The sequence below is a fragment of the Chroicocephalus ridibundus genome, chromosome 18 (assembly GCF_963924245.1).
Source record: "Chroicocephalus ridibundus chromosome 18, bChrRid1.1, whole genome shotgun sequence".
Lineage (NCBI taxonomy): Eukaryota > Metazoa > Chordata > Aves > Charadriiformes > Laridae > Chroicocephalus > Chroicocephalus ridibundus.
Window position 1 is genome coordinate 2,315,683 of NC_086301.1, and position 23,515 is coordinate 2,339,197.

Here is a 23,515-nt window from a genome sequence, read left to right on the forward strand (position 1 = left end):
CTGATAGTCCTATTGCTCTCCAGGCATGAGGGCTTTGGGAAAAATTGATAAGCATTCCTGCTAGAGGAAGCAATTGTCTGCTAAACTACATCTTCATGTAAATCCAGGTGTGGGAAGCCCCAGCTGTTTTCTGCTGTCTGTACTTGAGGCTTAGCAGAATTAAAATGCAGCGGTTGCCCAGTCTCTTGCAGACCAGACAGGCAACCTGCAAGGTTCAGGTGGTTTTTCAGATCCCAGCCTTTCTCACCCTGGCCAAGCCTTAAACAAGCGTGCCTCACCATCCTGTGGCTTTAACAGTGTAGAGCAGATGTTAAATACTAGCCGACTCATACCAAAACAAAGCTGATGTGAAACAAGACTTGGCCCCACTATGTGGAAAACAGCAGTATTTCTAAAGAGATGCTTCTTTTATTTAATGCGACCCAGGCTCCCAGGGATTCCATACTACAGGGAGCATTTAGTTATGGGCTGGTTCTAATGGTCTGAACTGGACGAGGGAGACAGGAGCCAAAACAGCTCTCTTCAGAGTGAATCCTATTAGCTATAAATAGCACTCATTGCAAGAAGAGGGTGAGTGCAAGTTTCTTCTGCAAAGATCACAGTAGCAGAGACATTCTTATCACAGATCATGCATGTTAGACCAAGGGGAAGAGAGCAGATGCCAGAACAAGACAGTAGCAAGTCTATACTGCCAGAAAATTACTTCAACCAGAAAAGCAAACCAAAATTAAACCCAGGTCACTTCCCACAGTAAGGATTCAGATGTCACAGATAGGATGCCATCTAATCATCTCAAGTTCATCAACACAGCAAACCTTGAAGAGTGAGGGAGAGAGACTGTATGTGTGGGAAATCATGAAATACCTACTGCAGATGCCACTCAGCTAAGAACCCACTACTCGAGGGAAAATATTACATGAAGCACTTGGTGAGAGGGCAGGCAATGAGCAGCCTACTAGGGAGAGAACACAGAGCCCTACCTGCACTGCACAACTGCCTGTGTGCTTACTGCTGTGGAGCAGCAGTTCTCACATAGCAAAATGCGTAGGTATTTCCCCATGTAGACAAAGCCTTATGTGGTAGCCTTGCTACTGTTGGGAGACCCTTATTTCAAAAAAACCTGTGCTTGCACTCCCGAAAATTCACTACCATTTCACTCTCTGGAGAAGAGCCAATCCCAGGCCTGTTTTTCAATGTAATCTCAGAGGGAAAAAATAGCTATTTCAAATGACTCGTTGCACACGCACAACTGCATAATTAAGATTGTCAGAGGAAATTATCTTCTAACTTGAAAAAGAGGAGGTACATTACTGTTAAGATACAGACACATTAATGTCTTGGAGATGCCAAGCCCATTTCTGACACATTTCTGTGTGCCCCATCTGTTTAAAAGAACTGATAGAAGTGTGAGCATGTATCTCAAACTGCATTTCCTTGCGAAGAGACAACAAGCTGAGGCCACATGGACAGGGTCACCGAAGAGGAAACCCTCCCCTCTGTGGTTTCCTTGCATTATAAACTACTGCTTTTAGCAGCCATACATTCCCATGGCACCATCCAGCTGTGGGACTGAATTATTTAGCTGCCTCAGAGCAGGATAAGTCTCAATAAACAGCAGGGAAACACCTTCAAAGCAGGGTAGTCCATTAATGAGAAAGAGAAAGGAGCTGCATGATGCCCACAGGGGAGTTAGCTGCATTTCAACATTAAACAAAAGTCATTGTGGTTTAGATGTCTGCAGTTGACGGTGTCCACAACATATTTTGGCCAGGGACTCTGAAAGGGAAATACACCGGCCTGCACTTGCAATTTACAGTGCCCCTTTAGCAATCTGTGATTATGTTCATCATGGAGAAAGCATCAATCTAACAGATGGTCTGTGAAGCAGAACAGGCATTACCTGCAGAAAGGACAACTATGCTGCATTCTCCATCCCCACTCAGGATGGACAGAGAGGGAAAAGAACGCAAAGGAACAAAAGAAATTTGCTTGTAGCATCTTGGCTTTGTTGGGTAACTTTCCAGGCATGGATTATTGACCAAAGGTACAAGGTAGAGACACACAATCTTCCAGAGAAACTGGAACTAAACCTGGCCTCTAGGTCCCAAGTGTATGTAGGGTTGCACTTCAGCTCTGCACAAGCACCTAGGAGATTGCTAGCAACTTACTTACTTGTAATGCACAGATTTGGAAATTACATCCTTGTAGTTCAAGGTATCTAGTCACCAAAAGAGCCACCTGTCCAGAAAAGATGCTCTATCAATAGAACAGACACTGAATCAGCGAGGCAATTCCTGCAATACTCTAGTTCACTGTTTGTGTTAAATTCAGTCTGACTTTTTATCTTGAATCTGCTTTTATACCCAAACATTAGGTTTAGTAACCTGCCACTCTGAGCCTTCTAACATCACAGTGCTGTGTTGGGATCAAATGCCTTGGGACATTCTTTCACATTCAGGGACTTCTAAAAATAAGCACCTAAGGTACACAGAGATAGGGGAGGAAGTACAGTTGGTGGATCAAAACAGAAGCCATGTAATTACAGGGTTTCTCTCATTTCCAACTGTGTCTGTGATGTGATGCATGTCCTTGTCAAGTCGCTATCCTCTCCGTACTGTAGGTTCTGCACTTACAAAATTTATTTTAATTTACATCTGTTCTAATGTGAAGTGTGTGATGTGGCAGAGAGATCCCAAGTGGGAGACATGAGAGTGAATCTGTTTTTATGGTTGGAGAGGGACCTTTTTCCATGTCTGAGCAGTCTGTGGATAAAACCAGACAGTCGGGGTGGGACTAGCACTGAATGTAAAACTGTTCTTTGCTCCCATTATTAATTATACTATATTATTAATTATATTATTAATATATTTAGGTTACTATTAGCTTATGCCAGAGAAGGATCTCCTGCCCTTGAGCACAGAAGTATAAGCTTGAGCTAAAGCAGTACCTTTGCTAGCTACAAATGAGACTGCGATATGCTGTGGAGGAGAGGATGGAGTATTTACACAGAGCAATCAAAGGAGACCTGTGGCTGGCATGAAGCTGTGAGGCTCAAGTTTCATACCCAGTTTGTTTTCCCTGTGATGACTGGTGCTGTTAAGACCCCGAGGGATGTTCACTTTCTATGAAGAATGGAGTATGGGGGCAGAACAGTCAGGTGGGGGCTGAGCTTTGCAAGGATGAAGAGCCACTAAACACAAACAAGAAGAAGCTATACACTCTAAGAAAGAATAAAACACACCAAGAGACTATCCCTGCCACCAGATGAGAAAGCAAATAGCCAGCTACTGTTTGGTTTCAGCATAAGCCCCCACAATTTTCTTTCCTTTTCAGCTTACAGACAGGAAATCATGCTCCAGCATGGTCTGCACGATGCACAGCCAGGCAGTGGCTGCCCAGGCATTTTGTACTGAGTCCCTAGAGAGTCCAGTGGAATTAATTTTTTGTGCACATGAAAGAGGGAAGCTGACAGCAATCTGCACTCCCCATGCAGTTACAGGATTCCCATCTCTGGAATTTCCCGGTACTTCTCACTCCTTGTTTTATGATTTATTAGTCTCCCTGACAGCAGAATAAACACATCAAAAAAGAACACTTTTAAAATTATATTTTCCTGACCAAGATGAAACTCAGTCTCCTAGGGATTCAACCTACAGAACGAGATGGGGAAAAAAACAGCCAGTCTGCTCTTTGTCAGCCTCTCCCAAGAAATGTGTGTCCACAAAGCACATTTCCAGGCTTTCCAATAGCCTTCCGACATAGAAACTTCATATCATCTGAAGAGGAGCCAATTCTATAAAATAAACTGTGCTCCATAACCTTGCTGCAGTTTATATTATTTAATGGTACAACACTAAAGCGCTGTGAAGACAATAAAAACTCCGAGGTAAAAACACCACCTGTAAAACAGCCACAAACTCTTAAAAAAATTATGCTGATTTGCAGAGCCCTGGCTGAGCTGCCCAGTATGCCCTTTTGTTAGTAAACAGCTCTCCCACCCTGAAATCTCACTCATTTTTCTCCTTCTCTGTTCCTCAAAGCACATAAAGCACTGGAGACAGAACAATTCCTAAGAGATGCTGCACAAAAGCATGCTGCCTTGCCCTGGAATGGTCTGTGCAAGACTTGGGACATGCATTTACCTCTGTGAAGCCCTCCTGAAGAATATCCAGTAAATTCCCCCTGGCCAAACAAGCCAGCATTCTCCACAAGCCCACCGATGTGTGAGGGTCTCACGGGACACAGGGCAGATCCTCCGGCTCTGGGCACGACCTCTTCTCCTCCCAAAGACAAAGAGTTGGAGCTCATCAGGAACCGCATTCATAGTCCCATCTGTGCAGCCCGTTACTGCACACAGATAGTTGAGCCAAAGTCAAGGCTTACACTGGGCATGCTCGAGAGGGAGCTGATGGGGGAGTAGCAGGAGAGATGTCATACGTTCCTATAGAAACGCTTCAGCTTACAAGATGCAGGCCCAGGACTGAGTTGGGGAAACATCTGAAACCCATTTCCAGCAGTCGTACTCACACAAAACCTACTGTGTCAAAGAGATTTTCAAACCCACCAAACAGAGCAAGTCCTGTATGGCGTGGGGGCAGGGAGAGTCAAAGAATGGCAAATAGCAGACGCCTTGCTTAGCTAAAAAAGCAAAAGGAAAGATTGTAAGAGCTGCCAGCTTTAACTGTCAGCAATCGTTCTGCAACCCCGAAGAAACAGCAGCGTTGTCAGCAACCTGATAGAGACAGGAAGCTGCAAACCAGACCACAACACAGCTAGTAACATTTGCACAGTATTTGGCCCTGCTCTAGCTGCCCTGGCAACGAAGTCGAAAGAAGAAAAAAGACAGAAAACTTTCAAATTAGAATTCAGTACAATCCCCAGAAAATTTTCTAAATCTATAACTGCATTTATTCCAGAAACAAGTATCAAATATCTCCAGGCAATCTCTCAAACTTCATCTCACCTTACAGGAAATGTCTAGGAAAAAAAAAGGAAAATTCTCTTAGAATGGATGAAGACACCTTCTGCCAGGGGCTCTGGCTGCCAGTCCACAGAGCAACACTGCCAGTACTGCCCAGTGATATCAGACTGTGTCTTCAGATTTTAAAATATCTGGCCAAGCATTTCTAAGTGAGAAACATATTTAAAAACAAGCATGTTTTTCTGCGTACGTGTTGAAGCATCTGGAGGAAAAAGCAATTGCATAATTTTACTCTTTTACCCTGTCACATACAAGATGCAGCTAAAATAAAGACAGACAAGCAACAGGTACTTTTCCCTCTGTAACCAACCCAAGTCATTCAAAAAGGAGTCAGCCCCCACGCCTCCAATTATTTATTCATGATTGCCTTCCCTACTTTTCCTTATTCAGTGGGAATTGAGATTTTTATGTTTTCATTGTTTGTAATATCATATCTGTTAAACAAAACAACAGATCACTGTGAGGCTTTGCATAAAGTCTTGTAAGCTGGCATTGCTGTTGGTTAATGCCTTGATCCAGTTTACTCTTCAGACTCAAAATGCCATTAAATAGACAGCAATAAATATTTATCCCCATTTTTGGTGATGCAATTAAGTAGCTTATGCCCTTGCAATTTCAATAAAATTTCACAGAAAAACTGAAAAGTGTTTTCCCCATCAAACAGAAAGTAACCTATTTTAAAAAAACAAACAAACAAACAAAAACCAACAGCCACAAAACACACTCTAAGCCTTTCTGTGGACTGTATTATGCTATTCTTGGCACCATCCCCACTTACAGCTTAGTGATCATATGAGTTACATAATACATCCTTCAATCACAGTATGCTCCCCATGCTATTGCATAGCAGGATGCGTTACGCAGCGTGATGGTGAAGGGGCTGTCAGCCACATTGATCGAGCAGCTGGCTTTGCATATAAACTACAAAAGAGTCCTGGACTTCCTTTCAGAAACATAGTGATGGATCTATAGACATATAACAGATAAAATAGTCAAATGTGGTCCAGAGAAGGGCAACTTCTCCTACGCCAACCAAATACAGCAAATGACAAAAAAACCCCATGTAGTTATTAGTACTCCCTGTACCCCTATTTCCTGGCACAAATTAGAGGACCTAAAGCCAGATGTGTCACCCATAGTACAGTAGTGCCATCCCTGAGGAATGCAGAATCTCAGATGAACATGTTGGGGGAACTGTGAAGAAGTTGGTTTGGATTGGAGAGAATGTTCTAGCCAGATGCTCTACCCTGCCTGCCTTTTTGGATCAACCAAGAAAAGCTGGGACTGAAGTCAGAAATTCAAGTGGTCACTTGCAGTCTCATATCCCTGTTACAGAGTGTCTATTTTCTAGAACACCAACACAACAAAAGGCGAAGTGTTCTCATTATATGTACCTGTTTCAGGTACAGGCCTGCTCGCAGTATGTTTTCCATCAGAGATTTTGTCATCAAAGATTTGCTTCTACATGGGGTTTTTCATCTCTGAAACAGAGCTGCCTTGCTTTGACAATATGTCAGAGAATAGAAACTAGGCCATTTCTGACGGCTAGACTGAGAGGCAGAGCATGCTGACCCATTCTTATGTTTATTGTGGTAACAAAAATGCATCTTGGGTGTATGTATGTGCTGAAAATACCTTCTAAAAATTACATGCTTGTTCTCCCATCTTTGTGTTTCACTCTTAAATTTCAAACTTCTTGTAGCAGGAATCATATTTTTCTTTCAGTTTTATAACATCATAATAGATGCCTTTGAATGTTATCTTTGCAAGAAGCAAAAAAAAACAGCCTCTCACTAAAACTAATGCTTCATAATTCTCCCTGAAGAGGATACCAAAATGAAGGGCAGGAGGCAATGATATCAAAAGGATGGACACATCAACTGTTCCTGCGTGACTGACCTTCAAAACAAACATGCAGGATGGCAGTTTGGTTGGTGGCATTGCCCTCTCCTGGCCAGTTTCAGCATAACCCTAACCCTTGTACTTGCCCCTGTTGAATTCTGGGCAAGGTGCATGACAAAGCCCTGTTGTGCATGACAAAGCTCCATTTCCTGTTGTTGTAATGAGACTGTCGTCGTGTCACAGCAGCACCACCAGTATCAACACATAAGCCTCCCTTCAAGGCTTCCATACAAGGATTTTAAGGCACTTTATCAACATTCTCTGATTGTTTCTCTTATCAGCTCTTGAGAAAGAGAGATAGATCAATGTCCACAGTTCAGCTCTTGCTAATAAAATTTTGGTTGGGGAAATAAAAGGGAAATGTCAGACACAAAAAGGACTCCTGGAAACTCACAGAGGATGCAGCAGGCTGCGATGTGTGTTGGGGCACCATGTTCATCAGAGTTCCCATTCTGGATGCCACAGCTCAGTTCATTGCCAAGGGGAATGCATCAGCACTCCTTCCCCCTTGATGCCTGAGGGGGAGAAGGAAATGTAGTAAATACAAAGGAAAGAATTTTCTTCGAGGGAGAACAGACTTACCGTCGAAATGTCTGAAAATAACTAAAACAAAGGAGGAAAGTTGCCACCTCCTTTCATTGCCTGCAGAAAGTATATCTAAGGGCTACAGTCTTAGGGAAACTTACACATTTTTGTATTTTCTTCCACATGTAAAGTATGTATGGTGAACAGAATTCCCTGAAACACATGTAAAAAAGATTCCTGATTACATTGGCTTATACTGCACATAGGATCTAATTGTGTCTTCCCATTTGTGGAGGGGGAATCCAAATTCGACAGAAGTCAAACACATCAGCCAAAGCTGTACTGGTCCCCAGCATCAAACGTTCAGAGTATTACTTGAATCAGTGCGTTCAGCCCAGACAGCAAAGATTCATGAATAATTTTAGGAAACTTTCACATACTGACATTTATATTTAGGAATTTTATAATCTATATTTTCTTTGCTTGGTCGTCCTTTATCAGTCTAGAATGAAGTCTGGTGAAGGGAAAGGTGGGGGAGTTTGGAAGAGCTTACCATGGATAATGGTAAGATTCCTTGAGAAAGACTGAACAACAGTAGGAATCACTGTTTTTAATAATCACGTAAAGGTGGGCAGGAGTGTAACCCTTAGGCAGATGGTCACTATTATCTTGGTTGTTTCATCCTGGTACATCTCTAGGGACCAAACGTCGGGGTAGGCCAGGATGGGTAACAGAGGCAGAGCCAAAGTGGGTTGCTGAATCTGCCTGGGGTGGAAGTATTTTGGGGCCTATTCTGCAAAGCAGGGCTGAGAGCGAGTGAGCAGGGAGACCACAAGGTGTGGGGCCTTGGAGGGGCTGTGTAGCCCCAGGTGTCTCTGGAAGTGGGGTCGGCCCGTGGGGGATTGCAGCATGGGGATCCCCAGAAGCAGGGAGGTCCCGGGAACGGGGAATGGTGGGCCCGGGGCGGGGGACTGGGGTCCTGGGAATGGGCCGCCATCCCCAGGAGCACGGGGATCCCGGGGGCTGAGGAGCCCCTGGGGAGGGGTTGGCAGAGGGAAAACCAGGGTCCCCGTGGGGTGGGGTGGGGCCCCGCGCCCTGCCGCCCTACCTGCCCCCGGCGCGGCCGGGAGGGTGTAGGCCCGGCCCGGGCCCGGCCGCGGCGCGTCGCCGCTCGCCATGGGGACGGAGGCGGGACGGGGCAGGCCACGCGCAGGCCCCGCCCGGCCGCAGCGGGCCCGCCCGCAGTCGGGCGGAAGAGCCGGGCCTCAGGGCCCGGCAGCGGGCGGGGGGAGTCGGCGGCCGGAGCCCGCCGCGCCGCTCTTCGGGCGGGAGGGGAGCGAGGAGACCCCCGGCTGGGCCGGCCCCGGAGCCCCGGTGCAGCCAGCGGGCCGCCGCGTCCCCAGAAAGTGCGAATTTATCAGTTAAAACTAAAAGTTGCATCTTTAATGTTCAAGGAACATATGATACAGTAACACACCTAAACATAACAACCTCGTGAGCCAGGAGACACGCTGTTGGAAGCTTTTAATATTCAGTGCAAAACAAGTCCTTTAGAAAAATGTTTATTGCAGAACATGTGACTTTCACATTTTCTCTATTCAAGGCCTGGTAAACTGGCAAAATTACGGTACTACTCCTGTTCCTATGCAGACCATTTGATTATCTCTAAGATACGCTGTATTTACAGAAACAACACCAAGTACTAGCTATATATGGAAGCTGGAGATCCTTAGGGAATAGGAGATAAACTACCTTTCCAGGTCTGAGGCATTCATTAAAAGATAGTTTTTACTGTAGCTCCCATTTGTTCAGAATACAAAAGGGCTGATCCACAGACCAACAGGACTAAGTGACGTGACTAAGTGAAAGCAAGTTCCTCTGAGCCAAACCCAGTCCTACCTATGTCCACGGCAAAACTGGTTTAACTTGATGATGTGCAAATTTACACCCCTCTGCACACAGGAGCTTGACCTTAATGTCTGTGCAGCTCCCTGTCCCCAGCCCCAGCTCTCCTGCTGGGTGAAGAAAAATTTCAGTACCACATGCTGTGCATGCCACTGCAATAATGGGCTGTTTCACTTAAATTGTTTTTAAAGATGACCTATTGGAGTCTGCACCTTCTAGAAAACCTCTCATCTCCCAAACTATAGTCCATGTTTAATAATGTTTCTAAAAAATCTAATTTCTTGCTACGATGCGGAGGGCTTGACTGGAACTGAAGCCACTGTACCTTTCTAGTTCTTGTACCAGCGATTCAGTGCAAGGAGGTATATAACTGCTGCCCAGCACGAACCAGATCTGGCAGCCCGTCTGACAGCTGGACTAGCAGAACTGAGTGCTACAGTATCCTATGACTCCCTGACGCACTCTTCTAAGTAAATCCTGTGCCTATTCAATCCTCCTCAGTCCAAAAGACAGGTTTTCATGCTGGACATGGAGTACAGCAAGGAACTTGGAGGAGCAGATAGAGGAATCCTTGACACTCAAAAGAACCGGCCTTTCCAATAACATAATCTCGTACCTATTATAAATGAAGGGCCCTCCACTGCAGACCTTACAATAGCCCCACTGAGGTCAGCTGAATAGCATGGGCAAAAAAAACCCTTTTCAGGTAGAAAAATATACTGTATCCATTATAAAAAGGGGCCTTCTCCTGCAAATAGTACTCTAGCCATACAATAGCCCTGCTGAGGTCTGCTGGATAGCACGGGCAAAAAGGTAGAAAAATTGTAGGATTGGTCCCCAAAACACTTGCATCTTTGCAAACACTGCCCACACCAGCTTTATTTTTTGTAATGAGCAGGTACTCCTTCATGCTTTTTACATTTAGCTGAGCCATAATATGCAGAATTATGTATGTTTATAAAATGTACCAGCATGTCCATTTTTAAATGCTGGCAATAAACAGGTTGTCCCACAACCTGCAGTTAGCTATGCAGACACAATGTGCCAAGCATTGATTTAGTGCCTGAAGATACTGCCTGGGAGCCCTGTTCAACTGCCAGTGCTGCAACTGCCAAATTCAGTCCAGTGGCAGAAGCCTTTTGAGTGATTGCTATACTGCATTACTTACACTATTTTAAATACATAAACAAATTCTTAAAGATGTATCTGGGAGGGTTAGCTGAAAACACCACATGGTGTGTGCTCTATATTACTGGGTTTTATAATTAAGGCTGACAGTATGAAGTAAGAAAAAATGGAGGAAAAGTCCAGAGCCCTCTCTAAAATTGACCAGGATTCATTCCCAGTATCTCAGGCATGCAGACAGCTGCTGTACTCTTAAGGACTGGATAACTGCCCTAAATATTGGCAGTGGCTTTTAAATGGCTGCCTCGCAGTTAAATTGCGAATTTTCCTTGTGTCATTTTCAGTCAGAGCCAAGAGCTCACTACTCACTTCTGTGCGTGTTGGGGTAAGGATGCATTTCAGTGAAAGAAATTGTTCGGTACCTCTCAGTTAAGTCTGCAATTCTGGCCTTGGTTTTAGTGTGCTGTGCATGGTTATAAAACACTGCTTTTTGAGAAAAGGGGATGCACATAGTGCATGACTGCAGTTACAGTGGCAGATGTTGGAGGAAGACATTGCAGTAGATACTGTTAAAGGTTTCATGCCATTTCTTCACAGGATCATCTGCACGTCATTCTGCACATTGCAGAATTTTCTTAACTTTAACATAAAATCCTGTGGCAACATCTCCCTTGTCGCAGTATTGAATCCTGCATGCCATGTTCCCAAATCCATCTGCAGAGCAGCACTCAGCTGGTCCTGTGCCACAGCAGAAACTTTCTCACTGCAGCTCTGAGCTGTGGTTTTAGCCTTCATCAGCCAAGGAGTGGCTCTGTCTCCTCACAGTGCTGAGAAGAGATGGGTTGTCAGCTTCAGAGGCAACTCTTCCAAGGGGAAGAGGTGTTTTTTGTCAGCAGAATCAGATAGGAAACTACTCATCACGTGAGAATAAATATGTCTGTATCCTCTGAAGAAAAATACAGGTGGAAGATACAGCCTCTCTGCACTTTCTTAGGGAAACTTGATGCGTCCATGAGGTTAGCTTGCATCTACAGCATCTCTAAGTCTATGAAATCCTTTTGCTCCTGAAGGAGGAGGGGGCCATCAAGCCTTTTATACCAGAGTCCCATTCTTACTGTCATATTTCAGCCTGGGCCGGGTGAAGTTGAGGGTGGCATACTCTGTGGCATTCTGCATTTGTAAGTTCTTCACCTCTGCTGCAGACCGCTCCCGGACCTTGGTGAACACTTGGATGTCTGCATAATGAATGCTGTCATCCTGCTTCACACTCTTGGGTTTACTCACGGTGGAGTAGACAGGAAACTCCGGGACATCTTCATATGTTGGAGCCTTTGGGGAGAAAGAGCTCTGGAAGGTCAGCTCCCTGGGCTGCTGCTATACATGCCTTCCCCAGACCAGGCAGAGATACCCTTACCACTGCCCCAAGTGCCATCCAGCCCTCTCACACCTCAGGCTCAGGGAGACATTTCATCTTACTGCTTCCACTGCACTTTAGGGGGAAAAAATAGGCCCACATCACTGTACAGCAATGCACATTGTTCCCCCAACCATTAAAGCCTCTACAGGGTGAGATGACTCATGGCTCTGAATAAGCTGCCCCATGCCCTCCCAACACATTTAGCCTAGGAAGTGGTGGTCAGTCAGCTCTGTCTTTTCAATATACAGTTAGGAAAACAACTCTGGAAAGTTTTTACCTTCCTGCCAGGCTGATGCTGTTGGCTCTCATGTCTCACATTAGTTCCTGAAAAAGAAACACCAGCGGATCAGGTTAACACAACTGTTCGTTGTTCCTCCTTTGAATGCAGAAATGCAGTGTCTGGCCCACGGGTTCTCCCCACTGGACACAAATCAAATTTCCACCACATCTGACACCCTCAATCCTAATGCTGTCTCTGAAGCCTGCCTCCAAGAAGAAGTCTGGGCTTGTTTCTTTGGAAAAAATAAGGTTTCCGAGGATGACAACAAGCTGTGGACCGCAATGTTCTTGGCAGAACCTAGGAGGACAGACACAGCACAGAGAGCTTCCTTGTCAGGCCCTTGGAGAAGTCAGATCCAGTTTTAACTTTGTTACTTCCTTTGCTGCCTAGCAAACATAATTTGCCCAGCATGATCCAAAGGCCACAGGACACAACTGGGCTACTTAGGAAATGCACTTTGTTCTGGGGGACTGATGTCAGACGGATATTTGCAGCACTTACAGAAGTTTAATGCGGCGTCTGCTATTCTGCTACTTTAGAGTACTCATACGTGTTTTGATGTGAGTCTCTGGTATTTTAAAGATATTGCTGAAGTCCCTTCCCTCCCCCTTGTCAAGTCTCATGGCTCGTCACCCCCCTTGCTTTAAGGTTTAAAGAAATCTTGCCTCTTGCTTCTAACAAACTTCTCTTGAGGACAATTAGGTACAAAAGAGTATGGGAGGGGACCTCAGCCTCAGGGATCCAATTCACAGTCAGCAGTGACTAATGTCAGCTAACCAGGGGCTCAGTCACTCCCCTCTTCTTGTCTTCTAAAGCATTTTCACAAATCCTTACCTTGCTTTTCTTTCTTTCTTTTAAAAGGCGAAGGACAATTCCTGAAATCAGAGAGAGATGTCAGCCCTGAAAAGCCCCAGCCTCTGCTCTCATAACATGCAAACCCAAATACAACAACCCAGGGTAACACATCTGTGGGAAATGAGAAAGGCTCAAGCGGTGCCTCAGAGAAGAGCTTCTCTTAACCCTTCTCTTAGGGCCAGATGCTCTGATAGCCCCATACCCTGTGCTTTGGCCTCCTAATCTCAGCTGTACCTGTGTAACCAGAAGGAGACATGCCAAATACAGCTATGTTCCAGCCATGGAATGAACAGGAGCAAAACTCATTCCAGCTGTAAGAACAGAGGCAGGAGCTGAGCTCCTGTAGGCTGGTGCTGGCAGGGGAGAGCAGGCAGAGCAGAGACCTGTCACATTCTGGGCCAGATGCACAAAGGAAATGTTATCATTGCATCATGCTCAGAGGGATGAAGGAGAGCAGGTGCCAGCCCTTGTACGGCTCCTTCTCCATACGCATGTCCATCTGGTGGTAGCTGTGAACCAACACAATGTGCAGCTGAGGGTCTCACACGAGTCTGTGTTTCTGTTGCAACACAGGCAGCAGCTGAAAGTGGGCAGCTAGCGCTTTTAATGGGGCTATGGAGTTACCAGATGATTCCCAAAAAACATTATATATCCCACAGAATGTGCATTTGCCAGAGAGTCTTGCCACAGGTGGGAACAATGCAGTGCCTGAGGCAGAGCTCTGCCTTTGCTGGCTTTTAAAGGCAGTTTCAGTAGGGGGGTGAGCAGGACAGTGTGTGTAGTAATGCCTTTGGCACTCTAATGGCAAAATAAAAAAAGCATGAATGCAGGCAAAGAACTTGGAGACCTTCAAAATAATCAGTAATGATTAACCAGACTTGCTAGACCTGGGAAGTCAAGGGCAGCTTTGGGGAAGGCAGGATGGCCGTGTGCCTGTGAAAAAGGACCCAACACTGCTTCACACGTCTCTGCTGTGTCCTGCCCCGCAGAGGCAACGGCCCTCCAGTCCTTCATGGACAAAATCTGGGGGGCTGCCCGCAGGAGTCAGGGAAATAGCTGAAGGCAGCATTGCTTTGTCTTGTGGTCGTTCACACTTGGCTCTTGCGGCTCCCTCCTCCACTGTCTGTATGAGCTTGCAGGGTCTCCAGGGCCCTCCTTGCCAAAGCTTGTGTGCTAGGGCACTTTGCTTTTTTACAGCATTCAGGCACATTGTGCAATGCAATTAAAATAGCACCACTTGAAGCAAAATCAGCAGGGTCTCTATACTCTTTCCTGGTAGGTAGGTTGCAGTATCAGTTTTCCAAGCTGCTCTTGCTTGTTTTCATTGCCTTCCTTTGTAGAGAGAGCAATAGCAGCCAGTGTGTAGGCTGGAGGTATTCTGAGGCTGTCTGCAGGCTAATGACAGCCACACAGGAGACAGCATTTCCCAGCCTCAGATCTGCAGTAATTAGGACGGATGTGGCAAGGAAAACAAGAGCAGTGCAAACCTCTCCCCTCTTCTCAAAACCAGGTCAAGCATGTTGTAACTAACTCACAGCCTGCCAGAAGCACATTGTATTCTACATGACAGCATACATGTCCCTGCTGCTATATTGCTTCTTCCCTTTTCCCCATGTCAATGCCAGCATGATTTCTGCCCTATACAACCCTCCTTCACAGTGGGTCCTGAATTTTGGCATTTTTTGCTGTCCATGCACACTGGAGGCCCCAAGTACTAAAGCAACTGGTGAGAATACCTGGGGCCTGCCCTCCACAGGGCCATACTTTCAGAGGTACCCAGACCTGAGGGCACACTTTCCTTCATCAGTAACTTTCTTCTGTGAATAAATTTGCTGTAACGGCTTTTCTTTAAAGCCTTCAGGAACCTCCTCAGTCTCATGCTCTTTGCTCTGTCTCCTTTAGGGCCCATGCTTCAGTAGCAAACATGTCAAGGATCTCCTGTCCAGGAGAAGGTGGGTGCCTACCTCCTCTGAACCCTTTTGTAAGTCTCAGCTTTATTTAGGAAGCCCAGCTCTTTGCTGACACAGCTGTGGTGCTGAGAAAATATACAGAAATAAAAGCACTATAGGTGCCTTGAAACACCTGAACTAATATTAAATACCTTTTTTTTTTCCTCTGTCACCAAGGCAAACCTATAAATCATGCAAACTTCTGCAGCGGGGCTTCAGTGCACCAGTCTGCTCTTGATTGGGCCCTCTGTAGTTATCTCTCAAGCCCATGTTACCAACAGCGCATTCCCATTTGCCTTCCTCTCTCCTTGTTCAAGCCTGTTTGAATAGCCCATGCAGCACAGGGACAGCCTGGGAGCCTGAGGCCCTTCTTCACCCATGTGTTTCCATGTGCAGTACAGGGAATTACACTCCAGGGGAGAGAGCTCTGCTTTCTCACTGCACAGTCTGTAAGGCAGATGTTAGCACTTGAGTCCCACAAGGGTGGTTGGGATCAAAAGCTTTGGCCAGAGCTTTGCCCTCTGCTGCAGGAATCTGCCAGAAGGTAGTAGTGACAGCACAGCAGAAATATCATCCCAGCTTCTTACTTTCCATGCAGACTCTGGGAAAAAATCAAGTGGGACACAGAAGTCCTGGTCCAGTAGCCTTGGGGGAGCAGAATTTGATGTTGCTCCAGAGGAGCCAGCCTGACACCATGTTGCTCCCCAAGGAGAGCAGAAAGCTGGTCTCTTGCCTGGCCCTACATAGATGAGTGACCTTCAGATTCTGGTTTATACTTCCTTTTGGAGGTAGAAGTGTTTGTGCATGGCCTGGCACTGTCTGGACATGAAAGTGCCACCAGAGTATATGCTGTAATGGTAGTGTTTGTACTCCGGAGTCTCTGGCTTTGCCAGTCCATGCTGTGGCAAAGCTTTCCCCATCACACAGCATCAGTAGTGTGCCTGGCAACCACAGCCCTGCTCAAGGAAACCAGCCTGTGCCTCAGGCATTCCCTGATCAGGCCTTTGTCTGCTGCAGTAATGAAGCTGATGTCCTGGGTACCTCATTTACCCTCAGCCACAGGGCAGAGAAAGTGGAAAATGGGACTTTTGGTGAGGGACATGTCAAGAGTCAGCCTTCCACCTCCCACCTACAGCTCCTGTTCCTAAATCCCAAACTCCTCTGCCCTCCAACTGAGGGCTCAGGTTGGAAGGACCTCGGTGTCCTGAACGTCCTCCCCTGTTTCAGCCACTAGGTGATGCTGTGCCTCTTGTAATTATTAAAACGTACTGATTAATTCCTCATACTTTTAACAAATGCAATGTTGGAGAGAGTGTCCTCGGAGCTTCATCTGATATTCATGACTCTCCCCCTTGTACCATGCTCAGAGTTGAAAATATTTCCATTTGGCACCAAGTGATGCTCCACTGTGCCCTTTTCTGTATAAGCAGCAGGTCCAGGGCACAACGTAAACCAGGAGGGATTAAATTGTCATCCTCCCTCCCAGGGAGAAAGAGCAACATCATCTCAAAAAAGTGTCCAAGGTTTCCCAAGCGCAAATAAAGCCCAGACGGACGCAGGCAGGGAGAGGGGCCGGAGGAGCTCAGCGCAGGATGGGGTAGCTGACCCACAAGCCCTTAGTGCCAGCACTGCCCCAGGGACCTCTGCCTGCATATGCCAAAGGGACACATCTGGGTGTCTACCTGGCCAGAGACCACTGGGGCAAGGACAGGGATTTTAACTAGATCCTTCCTAGAACTGAGCTATTCTCAGCTGCTGGCATGGCTGCGGGAACCCAAGCTGCCGGTGCCGGGAGGTGCCACAGCCCGTCTGGACTGAGAGATGTGAGCAACAAAGCTCCTTCACCTCCCTTGATCCTGCCTTTGTCAATCAGGGGCTGCCCCAGCCTCCCGTCCCTGTCCCTGTCCCTGTCCCTGTCCCTGTCCCTGTCCCGGCACAGCAGTGACCCCACGCCCCTGCTCTCTGTTCCTGTGTGCTGTGGCAAGGTGCAGGGCTGAGAACCAGCCGGGAGCCCTGGCAAACCCAGCACAAGGGAGCAAAGCTTGCCACGTCCACCTAAACTTCCACTTGGGCTGCCTGCAGCTTTGTCCGCCATCCCCATACCTGGTGATGCCATACTCACCGTGGTCGCCCGCAGCTGCAGAGATTGCCCATGTCGCTCCCTCCTCCATGAAGCAGAAGTGTTTTCTGGACAGGGAGAGCTTGTATTTCCTGGTTCCTGCTCGGCCCCTGGCTATTCCAAGGGAGTGTCTGGCAGTGTCAGATTTCTCTCCATCGCTGCAGCGACGCTGTGCTAGGCCCGTGTGTGCCATCTACCGGAGGGCTTGCCCTGGGATCTCCGCACCCCCGGGGCCTGCCCTCACCTCTTGCTACCCAGGGAGGAGAGGGCAAGGTGGCAGCGTGCCTCCAGGCCTCAGCCCTGGGGCTAAAATTCTGTTTTGAACAGTGGATGTCCCTCCACCATCCCTCTCTCCCACCAGCGCCGTCCTGCTGATACCAGCAGTGATGCAAAAGAGGATGGAGGAGGGACTTCAAATGTTCCTGAACAAAAGGAGAAAGCCCAGAGTGGGAGCTCTCAGTGCTGTTCCTGCTGTTCATCACTGCATCTCAAGCAGTATGTCAGACAAATGTGTGGCATGGGCGGGTATCATCTGGAAAAGAACATATCTTCTTGGGAGGGAGGTGATGCCCCAACGAAAGTGAGAGCAGGCTTGCAGGTCTACTCCCAGCTGAGCTCTAGTGCTGCTGCTTCTGCTGCAGGCAGAAAGGTGTATGCAACCTCAGGGACATTACTGGGAATACATTTTTTTTAAAGCTACCTAGTTTGTGCTTTTGAGAAAGACACAGAAACCCATGAGGGATCTTGCATCATTAAGGACCTGCAATACAGCTCTTAGGCTTATCCCTCAGCATGTCAAATAGGAACATTAATGTGCAGTTTACCTCTCTACTCCTGTTGAGAGCCCTTCAGACTGTGGCTGGTCATTTCTGGACTGAATGACAGGTAGCTGGTCTCTGGCAGCTCTAAGAGAGCTGATACCCAATACTGAAAGATACCATGTTAATGTAGTCCTCAAGCAGAAACTGTGCTCCACAGCTTTGATTTGGCAGTCAGCTCCAGTTCTGTGCAGGCCTGAATGACTCCTGGGATGTACTGACAAGTGGGTAAGTATTAATTCACCCTTTTGGTGGGCTATCTCAAGAACCAGCCCTAATCCCCTACTCCAGCTGTACCCACACTCTCAGCCAGGCTTGCAGCATCATTTATCATCTGCCCGAGTGCAGAGCAAAGCTTGTAGCTGTCCAGAAGTGGCAGGAGTAGAAGAGTTCTCCTTTGGAAGGACCACGGGGCACAGCTGCTCTCTTAGCTGAACCCTGGATGAGCTGCACTGTGACCTGCAGAGCCTGAGTCTTGCTCTGAAACTGCTCCTCAGCATGTGACTGGAGAAATTGCATAGTTCAGCCTGCGCCACAGCACTCTGGGGAGAATTTAGGATTGGATTTATGCAGGCAGATAGGATTTAGTCCTGGTCCCAACAGGACAACGTACTCTGGGTCCTGCAAAGACCGGGTGGTCTCAGGAGTCTGGCCCTGCTTGGGAAGTTGCAGACTGTGTGTCTCTGGGTTTGCCACAGACACTGTTGATTTAGTGAGCCAGTGTCTGTTTTGATTTCTGGGATAACTTGGGATTTGCTGCTTTGTGAACAAGAGAAAAAAAAAAGGCTGGGAGCCTGTTCCTATTAGCCCCTTTCACAAATACTGGAGCTGCTGGTTTGAGCTCCACCAGAGAAACAGAAAGGCATCAAAAACATTGGCAGAGCTGAAGAGCATTTGGCTGCCACTCTGCATTCCCTCCTTGGTCTGTGTCTGCAGGGATGAAAAAGAGCACAGCTTCCAGTGCTCCTGCTCAGCAAACCGATCAGGCTATTTTGTGCAAAGTCTGCTGGGGTGCAGAGGAAGAGCCCAGTGTCTGACACCAGGCAGTGGCAGCCCCTCTCACTGCATCACTGATCAGGGCAGCTGTCTTCATGCACTCAGGGACATCATCTGGGTAACAGGCTGTGCAACTTGCACAGGAAGAACCTGCTAGTGCCCAGCAATAGAGAATGAACTCGTTGGAGAGCAAAGACAGGGCTAATAAAAGCCAGAGGGAGAACAGAACTGTGTAATGACTACTAACGCTGTGTATTTCTATTGCAATAGTGTCAAGGTACCTCAGACACCAAGGGATTGGGACCACACTGTGATAGATGTGGTACAGGCACACAACAAGTTGGCATTGGGTATAAAAAATGAAGGAGAGAGAGCTCTGAAGTGTTTTGGGCTCTTTTGTCTTAGAATCCACTCCTGGTGCAGTCCCAGCCCTGGCCACATGCTGTTTTCAGCCCTCAGTGGTTCAGCAACCCACAACCCTTGTGTTGTAGAGTCAGAGCAGGGCCAGATGGCATTTCATGCGCTAGCGTGTGCCATGTCTGCATTGTGTGTGTACGTGCACTCCTTCAGCCAGGCATCCTTTCCCCAGCTTGCAGGTCATATGTTGGCCATCCTCCCTATCGCCAGTCCAGTTAAGATGTTTATCCTAGTGACGGGAGGCCTGCAGTGAGCAAGGGGACCATCAATCCTTCTTACCAGCACGGAAGATGCCAGATCAGAAACAAAGAAAAGCATTTTATAGATGCTGCTCTGAAATGGCTGTGAGTTTGAGGAATCCTTTAATGGCAGGGCACTAAGGAAATTAAGGCCACGCCTGACCCCACACACAGATAGAGGTCTCTGCCCTCATCACAGGGATATGGGCTCAAGAACTCAGTCCTCCTGGAACTCGGGTGGGTGCTGCTGTGAATGGGACGTGGTACGTACCTGGTGCAGTGCACGAGGCTGATGCAGTGTGCACTGAGGAGCAGAAAGAGGCTTGTACACAGAGGAGCAGCTAAGGACTGGGCTGTTCCTGCCTTTACAAGCAGCTGCTTCAGATGATTGAAAGCCACTAGTCCAGGATTATCTTTGGAATTATTATTAATAACTTAGATGAAGCCTGTTGTAAAGGTGATTTTTATTTTGTCAGTGTCTGAAATACTTACTGGCAGCAGCTTACCTGGTCCTACTTCATGAGTAAGGGCATCCCTCAGCAATACAGACTGTGAGTGTGGGTATCTGATCTGCACCGGGGGAGATGGAGGCTTAGTCATCCTCCTGTTTGCGCTCATGAGGCTGGCAAGCAGGGCTGCTCTTAATTTGACTCTGATACTCATTGCTGGCAGGGACCCTGAGAAGTAGAAAATAGCTGCACAGTGATTCACTCTGGTCTGGATACCACGTTGCCTGGCAAGGATGAAAGAGCAGCCTTATACCGGTGTTTCAGCAACCAAGGAGGTATGCTGCATGGGATAGAGTCCTGAGCAGGGCATTTCTGGCCCTATGTATTCATGGAGGCAGAGTGCAGAAGCCTCTGCCTCCCAGCAGGGAGAGGGAGAAACTCTGTCCACAGGGACCTTGGAACCTCCTCTCTCCTCTGTGGGAGGGCTGCACTGAGGCATGCCAGGGACCCCCATATTTGGCCAGTGACACAGCATTTTGGCTGCTTTAATTGGCTCCAACAAGACAAGGATTGCAACTGGCACCTGCTGAGCCCTAGGGGCCATCCGAGGCAGCAGCTGCCACCAGCAGCAGCACACACGCCCCCTAGCCCAACATCACAAGACTATGGAGACATTTCTCATGTAGTTGGTAGCATCATGGTGTCTGCAAAAGGGGCCAAATTCTTCCCTTCTGTGACTCTACAGAGAGTGCTGGGATGCCAGCAAGGCACTTGGGATCTGAGCAGAGCCTTTCCCTTCAGCATTTCACTCCCCTCACAACGGCTGAAAAATTCTGTGTGTGAATAAGCCTTAAGTCCCATAAACTAGAGGGCTGAAGTAAGCAGAGACCATTTTTAACTTGAGCTAACTCCAGCTGCAGGTCTGGAAATGCACAGTGAGCTTCCAAGAGCCCATCACTCTACATCTTTTCTCCTTGAGGCTACTGCCCCCTGAGGACTCCCTACAACAGCAAGCAACTCCAGCTGCACCTGAGCCAGTAGGGTCAATCACAGAGGTCCCCCTGGCTGCCCCATGGACAGAGTCCCTCCAAGTCCCCACTGATGCCATTTCCACAGATAAGCGTAGTGTGAACTCTCTGCTGCTCTGCTCCCCACATCTGGAGCAGCTAAGGCACCGTCCATCCTTCCTGCTGCAGAGTAGCTTGGCCAGAAGCAACATGAATCCAAGGCAAACAAGAGCAGATCAGAGGCAGATTTATTCCTCTCTCCTCCTGAGAGCTGCAGGCACTTTTACAGACCAACAAGCACCTTCCATCTCCACAGAGGTCAGCTACCAGCTCAGAAGCAAGGCACTGGGATCATCTCTTCCCTCTTCCCAGTACCCTTCTGGGCTAGAGCACAGCAGCTGTTTAACAGTCCACTGTGACACAGCCTCACAGTTTAGGGTAAGAGTGACCCTTGCCATTTGGGGTGAGAGAAGAGCACCCTGCTCAATGAGCACTTGACCTAGGAGAAAACTTGCATCACAGTCCCTCACACTGACACTTTAGTCCCCCTCTTTTTTCAGTTCCAAGTCCCTTTTTCCAGCCATCGGTCTTAAGAAGCAGAAGTATGGCATATATATGGCTGCCTGTTTAGCCCGGCTAAACACTGATGGTGAGAAATAAGGGTCTGGCACCATGGATTCCCCATCCCTTTCCCCCCCGCCTGCCCTGGGCAAGCCCAGATCTAGGGCCTTTAGGACTCTTCCTTCCTTTTTCCTTCCTCAGACTGTTCTTCCTTCCCCACTGGCTGCTCCTGTTGGGTTATCTTCACCTCGTTGACTCTGGCCTTCACCTCCTTTCCCGTCCGGGGAGCCACAATGCTTAAGATGCCATCATGGGACAATGTAGCTCTCACCAGCAAGGGGTCGACATCCAGAGGGAGAATGTAGGTCCTGGTGAACTCTCGGGAGATGAAGCCATGGCGGTCAGCCTTCTGTGGGTGCTGCCCCACCACCTCCAGCAGGTTGTCTACAGTGCGGACAGTGAGCTCATCTGGCAGGAAGTGACAGACATCCAGGAAGACTTGGAATTTGTGCTCATTGAGGCTGATCTCAGAGGTGCCTCTATCCAGCTGCTTATTGATCCGAGGCCTGATGTAGTAGCCATGGTACAGGGCAGGGGCTAAAATCTCACATGGGGACACACCTGAAAATGAGACTCAGTAAGGAGCGTGGGGTTTCCAGGGGAAGGAGTTGGAGAAGGATGGTTGGCAGCACACAGGGGAGGGAGACAGGAGGAGGCTGGGACCTGGCAAACACCTTGGTTTTACTACCACATCAGCACAATATGGATGGAATTTTTTGAAGTTCCTACCTTTCTGTCTCTAAAACACACAGAGAACCAGACGGCTGCCAGCCACTGCCTCCCACCATGCAGCTGGCAGCTGCCAGCAGGCTAAGGGGCTGGCATCCAGCTTGTCTGCTGGGTGGACAGGGAGGGACCGGTAGGTGCATTGGGTGCTCTGCAGTGCAAAGCCCACAGCCAGGGATGGGCATGGAAAATGCTGATGATGAAGAAACTGCCCTGAAGAACTAAAGGCCTTTTGTGTGCCATTGTCCAGGGGGCTTTCCTTGGAGCTTTTTTCCTTTTCACGCTGTTGTGCTGGTGCTGAATGGTTCTGCTGCTGCCCACATTCCTTCCCCTCTGCCAGCCACTGCCAGGCTTTGTGCTGAACACCCCAGCTCAGCTTTTCTCCACAGCCCCCGGCTGCAAAAACTCCATCCCCCCAACCCCCCGGAGCATTTTGCTCCATGTTTGCACAGCATACGCATGAATGCCAGACCACTGGGGGCATGAGAGAGGGACAAGAGAGACAGCAGTAGGCATGGATGAAGGAAGTGGACCTGAAAAGAGAGACCCTGGCTATTCCCCTGATATTCCCCCCTGATTTGGCCTGGGTTCTCACGCTCAAAATTCCTTGGCTCCAGCTTCCCTATCCTGCTCTGGAGCTCACTCTCCCCCGGGGGGGACTCCACCCGTGCTCCTGCACCAGAGGAGAGAAAGGTGCCGGGGGGATCCCATCTCCTTTCTTACCTTCTCCAAAGTTCTGGTCATAGATCTTGCTAGGGTTGGCAAACTCGTACTCCGAACTCATGGGGTAGGCGTGGGGCACAGTCCGTGCAGCCATGGCGTGTCTGAGAAGGGGACCTTCCAAGCACTCAGTGCCTCTGAGAGTGAAGGCTGCAGATTGCAAGGTTTTAATTGGGCGAGTTCCACAGGGAGGAGTGTGTGATAAAAAGATGGACCAAAATAGCCACGCACACAGGCCCCAGGATGCCGCGCCAGGGTGACGAGGGAAGCTTCTTGCTGCATTCCAGCAGGGAGTGCAGGCACTGCCTGCAGTCAGGGATGCCTCAGGAAAATCCCGCACCTTCTCCCAGCCTCTGAGATCCCCACCTTGAGCAGGGGGTGCAGGAGGCAAACAGGCAGCCAAGTACAGCAGGGAGGCACAGAGGTGAGGTGAGGGAGGCTGCAGGAGGAGAAAGCAGGACAGA

General features: G+C 48.2%; 3 protein-coding genes across 6 annotated transcripts in view; all 3 read right to left on the minus strand.

Moving 5' to 3' along the window:
• DIXDC1 (DIX domain containing 1) overlaps positions 1–8,574 on the minus strand; it is a 42,010-nt gene extending 33,436 nt beyond the window's left edge. Inside the window, exons 1-2 of one of the 3 annotated variants that reach the window (XM_063355462.1) lie at positions 8,517–8,574; positions 7,278–7,398 (exon numbers count right to left, since the gene is read on the minus strand). In XM_063355462.1, coding sequence (XP_063211532.1) covers positions 7,278–7,334 — 57 coding nt within the window. In that variant the 5' untranslated portion in view covers positions 7,335–7,398; positions 8,517–8,574. Of the gene's footprint in view, positions 1–2,172; positions 2,239–4,142; positions 4,384–7,277; positions 7,399–8,516 lie in introns of those variants that run through there. The other 2 variants (XM_063355464.1, XM_063355461.1) reach the window with 2 other exon arrangements.
• A 339-nt stretch (positions 8,575–8,913) lies between these two features.
• C18H11orf52 (chromosome 18 C11orf52 homolog) lies at positions 8,914–17,424 on the minus strand. Of its 2 annotated transcripts, XM_063355480.1 has the most exons (4): positions 17,062–17,212; positions 12,970–13,010; positions 12,133–12,179; positions 8,914–11,767 (listed from the first exon to the last, which is right to left on the minus strand). In XM_063355480.1, exons 1-4 carry the CDS (start codon positions 17,091–17,093, stop codon positions 11,531–11,533), a joined length of 357 nt encoding a protein of 118 aa, XP_063211550.1. In that variant the 5' UTR covers positions 17,094–17,212; the 3' UTR covers positions 8,914–11,530. The 2 variants fall into 2 exon arrangements, with proteins under 2 accessions (XP_063211550.1, XP_063211549.1); XM_063355479.1 differs by lacking the exon at positions 12,970–13,010 and having other exon boundaries at positions 17,062–17,424.
• Positions 17,425–20,732: 3,308 nt separating this feature from the next.
• Positions 20,733–23,187, minus strand: HSPB2 (heat shock protein family B (small) member 2). Its single transcript, XM_063355283.1, has 2 exons — positions 23,055–23,187; positions 20,733–22,166 (listed from the first exon to the last, which is right to left on the minus strand). The coding sequence occupies exons 1-2, from the start codon at positions 23,146–23,148 to the stop codon at positions 21,715–21,717; spliced, it is 546 nt and encodes a 181-aa protein (XP_063211353.1). The 5' UTR covers positions 23,149–23,187; the 3' UTR covers positions 20,733–21,714.
• Between the last annotated feature and the right edge of the window lie 328 nt (positions 23,188–23,515).

What these genes read in the sequence shown, in the direction of transcription:
- C18H11orf52 (XM_063355479.1), bottom strand. Translation starts at nt 17,251, where the DNA reads ATGGCACACACGGGCCTAGCACAGCGTCGCTGCAGCGATGGAGAGAAA. An exon ending in TGCAGCTGCGGGCGACCACG is followed by an intron (nt 12,180 to 17,061) that starts GTGAGTATGGCA and finishes TTTCTTTTTCAG; the next exon opens with GAACTAATGTGAGACATGAG. An exon ending in AGCATCAGCCTGGCAGGAAG is followed by an intron (nt 11,768 to 12,132) that starts GTAAAAACTTTC and finishes TTCTCCCCAAAG; the next exon opens with GCTCCAACATATGAAGATGT.
- HSPB2 (XM_063355283.1), bottom strand. Translation starts at nt 23,148, where the DNA reads ATGGCTGCACGGACTGTGCCCCACGCCTACCCCATGAGTTCGGAGTAC. An exon ending in TGACCAGAACTTTGGAGAAG is followed by an intron (nt 22,167 to 23,054) that starts GTAAGAAAGGAG and finishes TCTCATTTTCAG; the next exon opens with GTGTGTCCCCATGTGAGATT.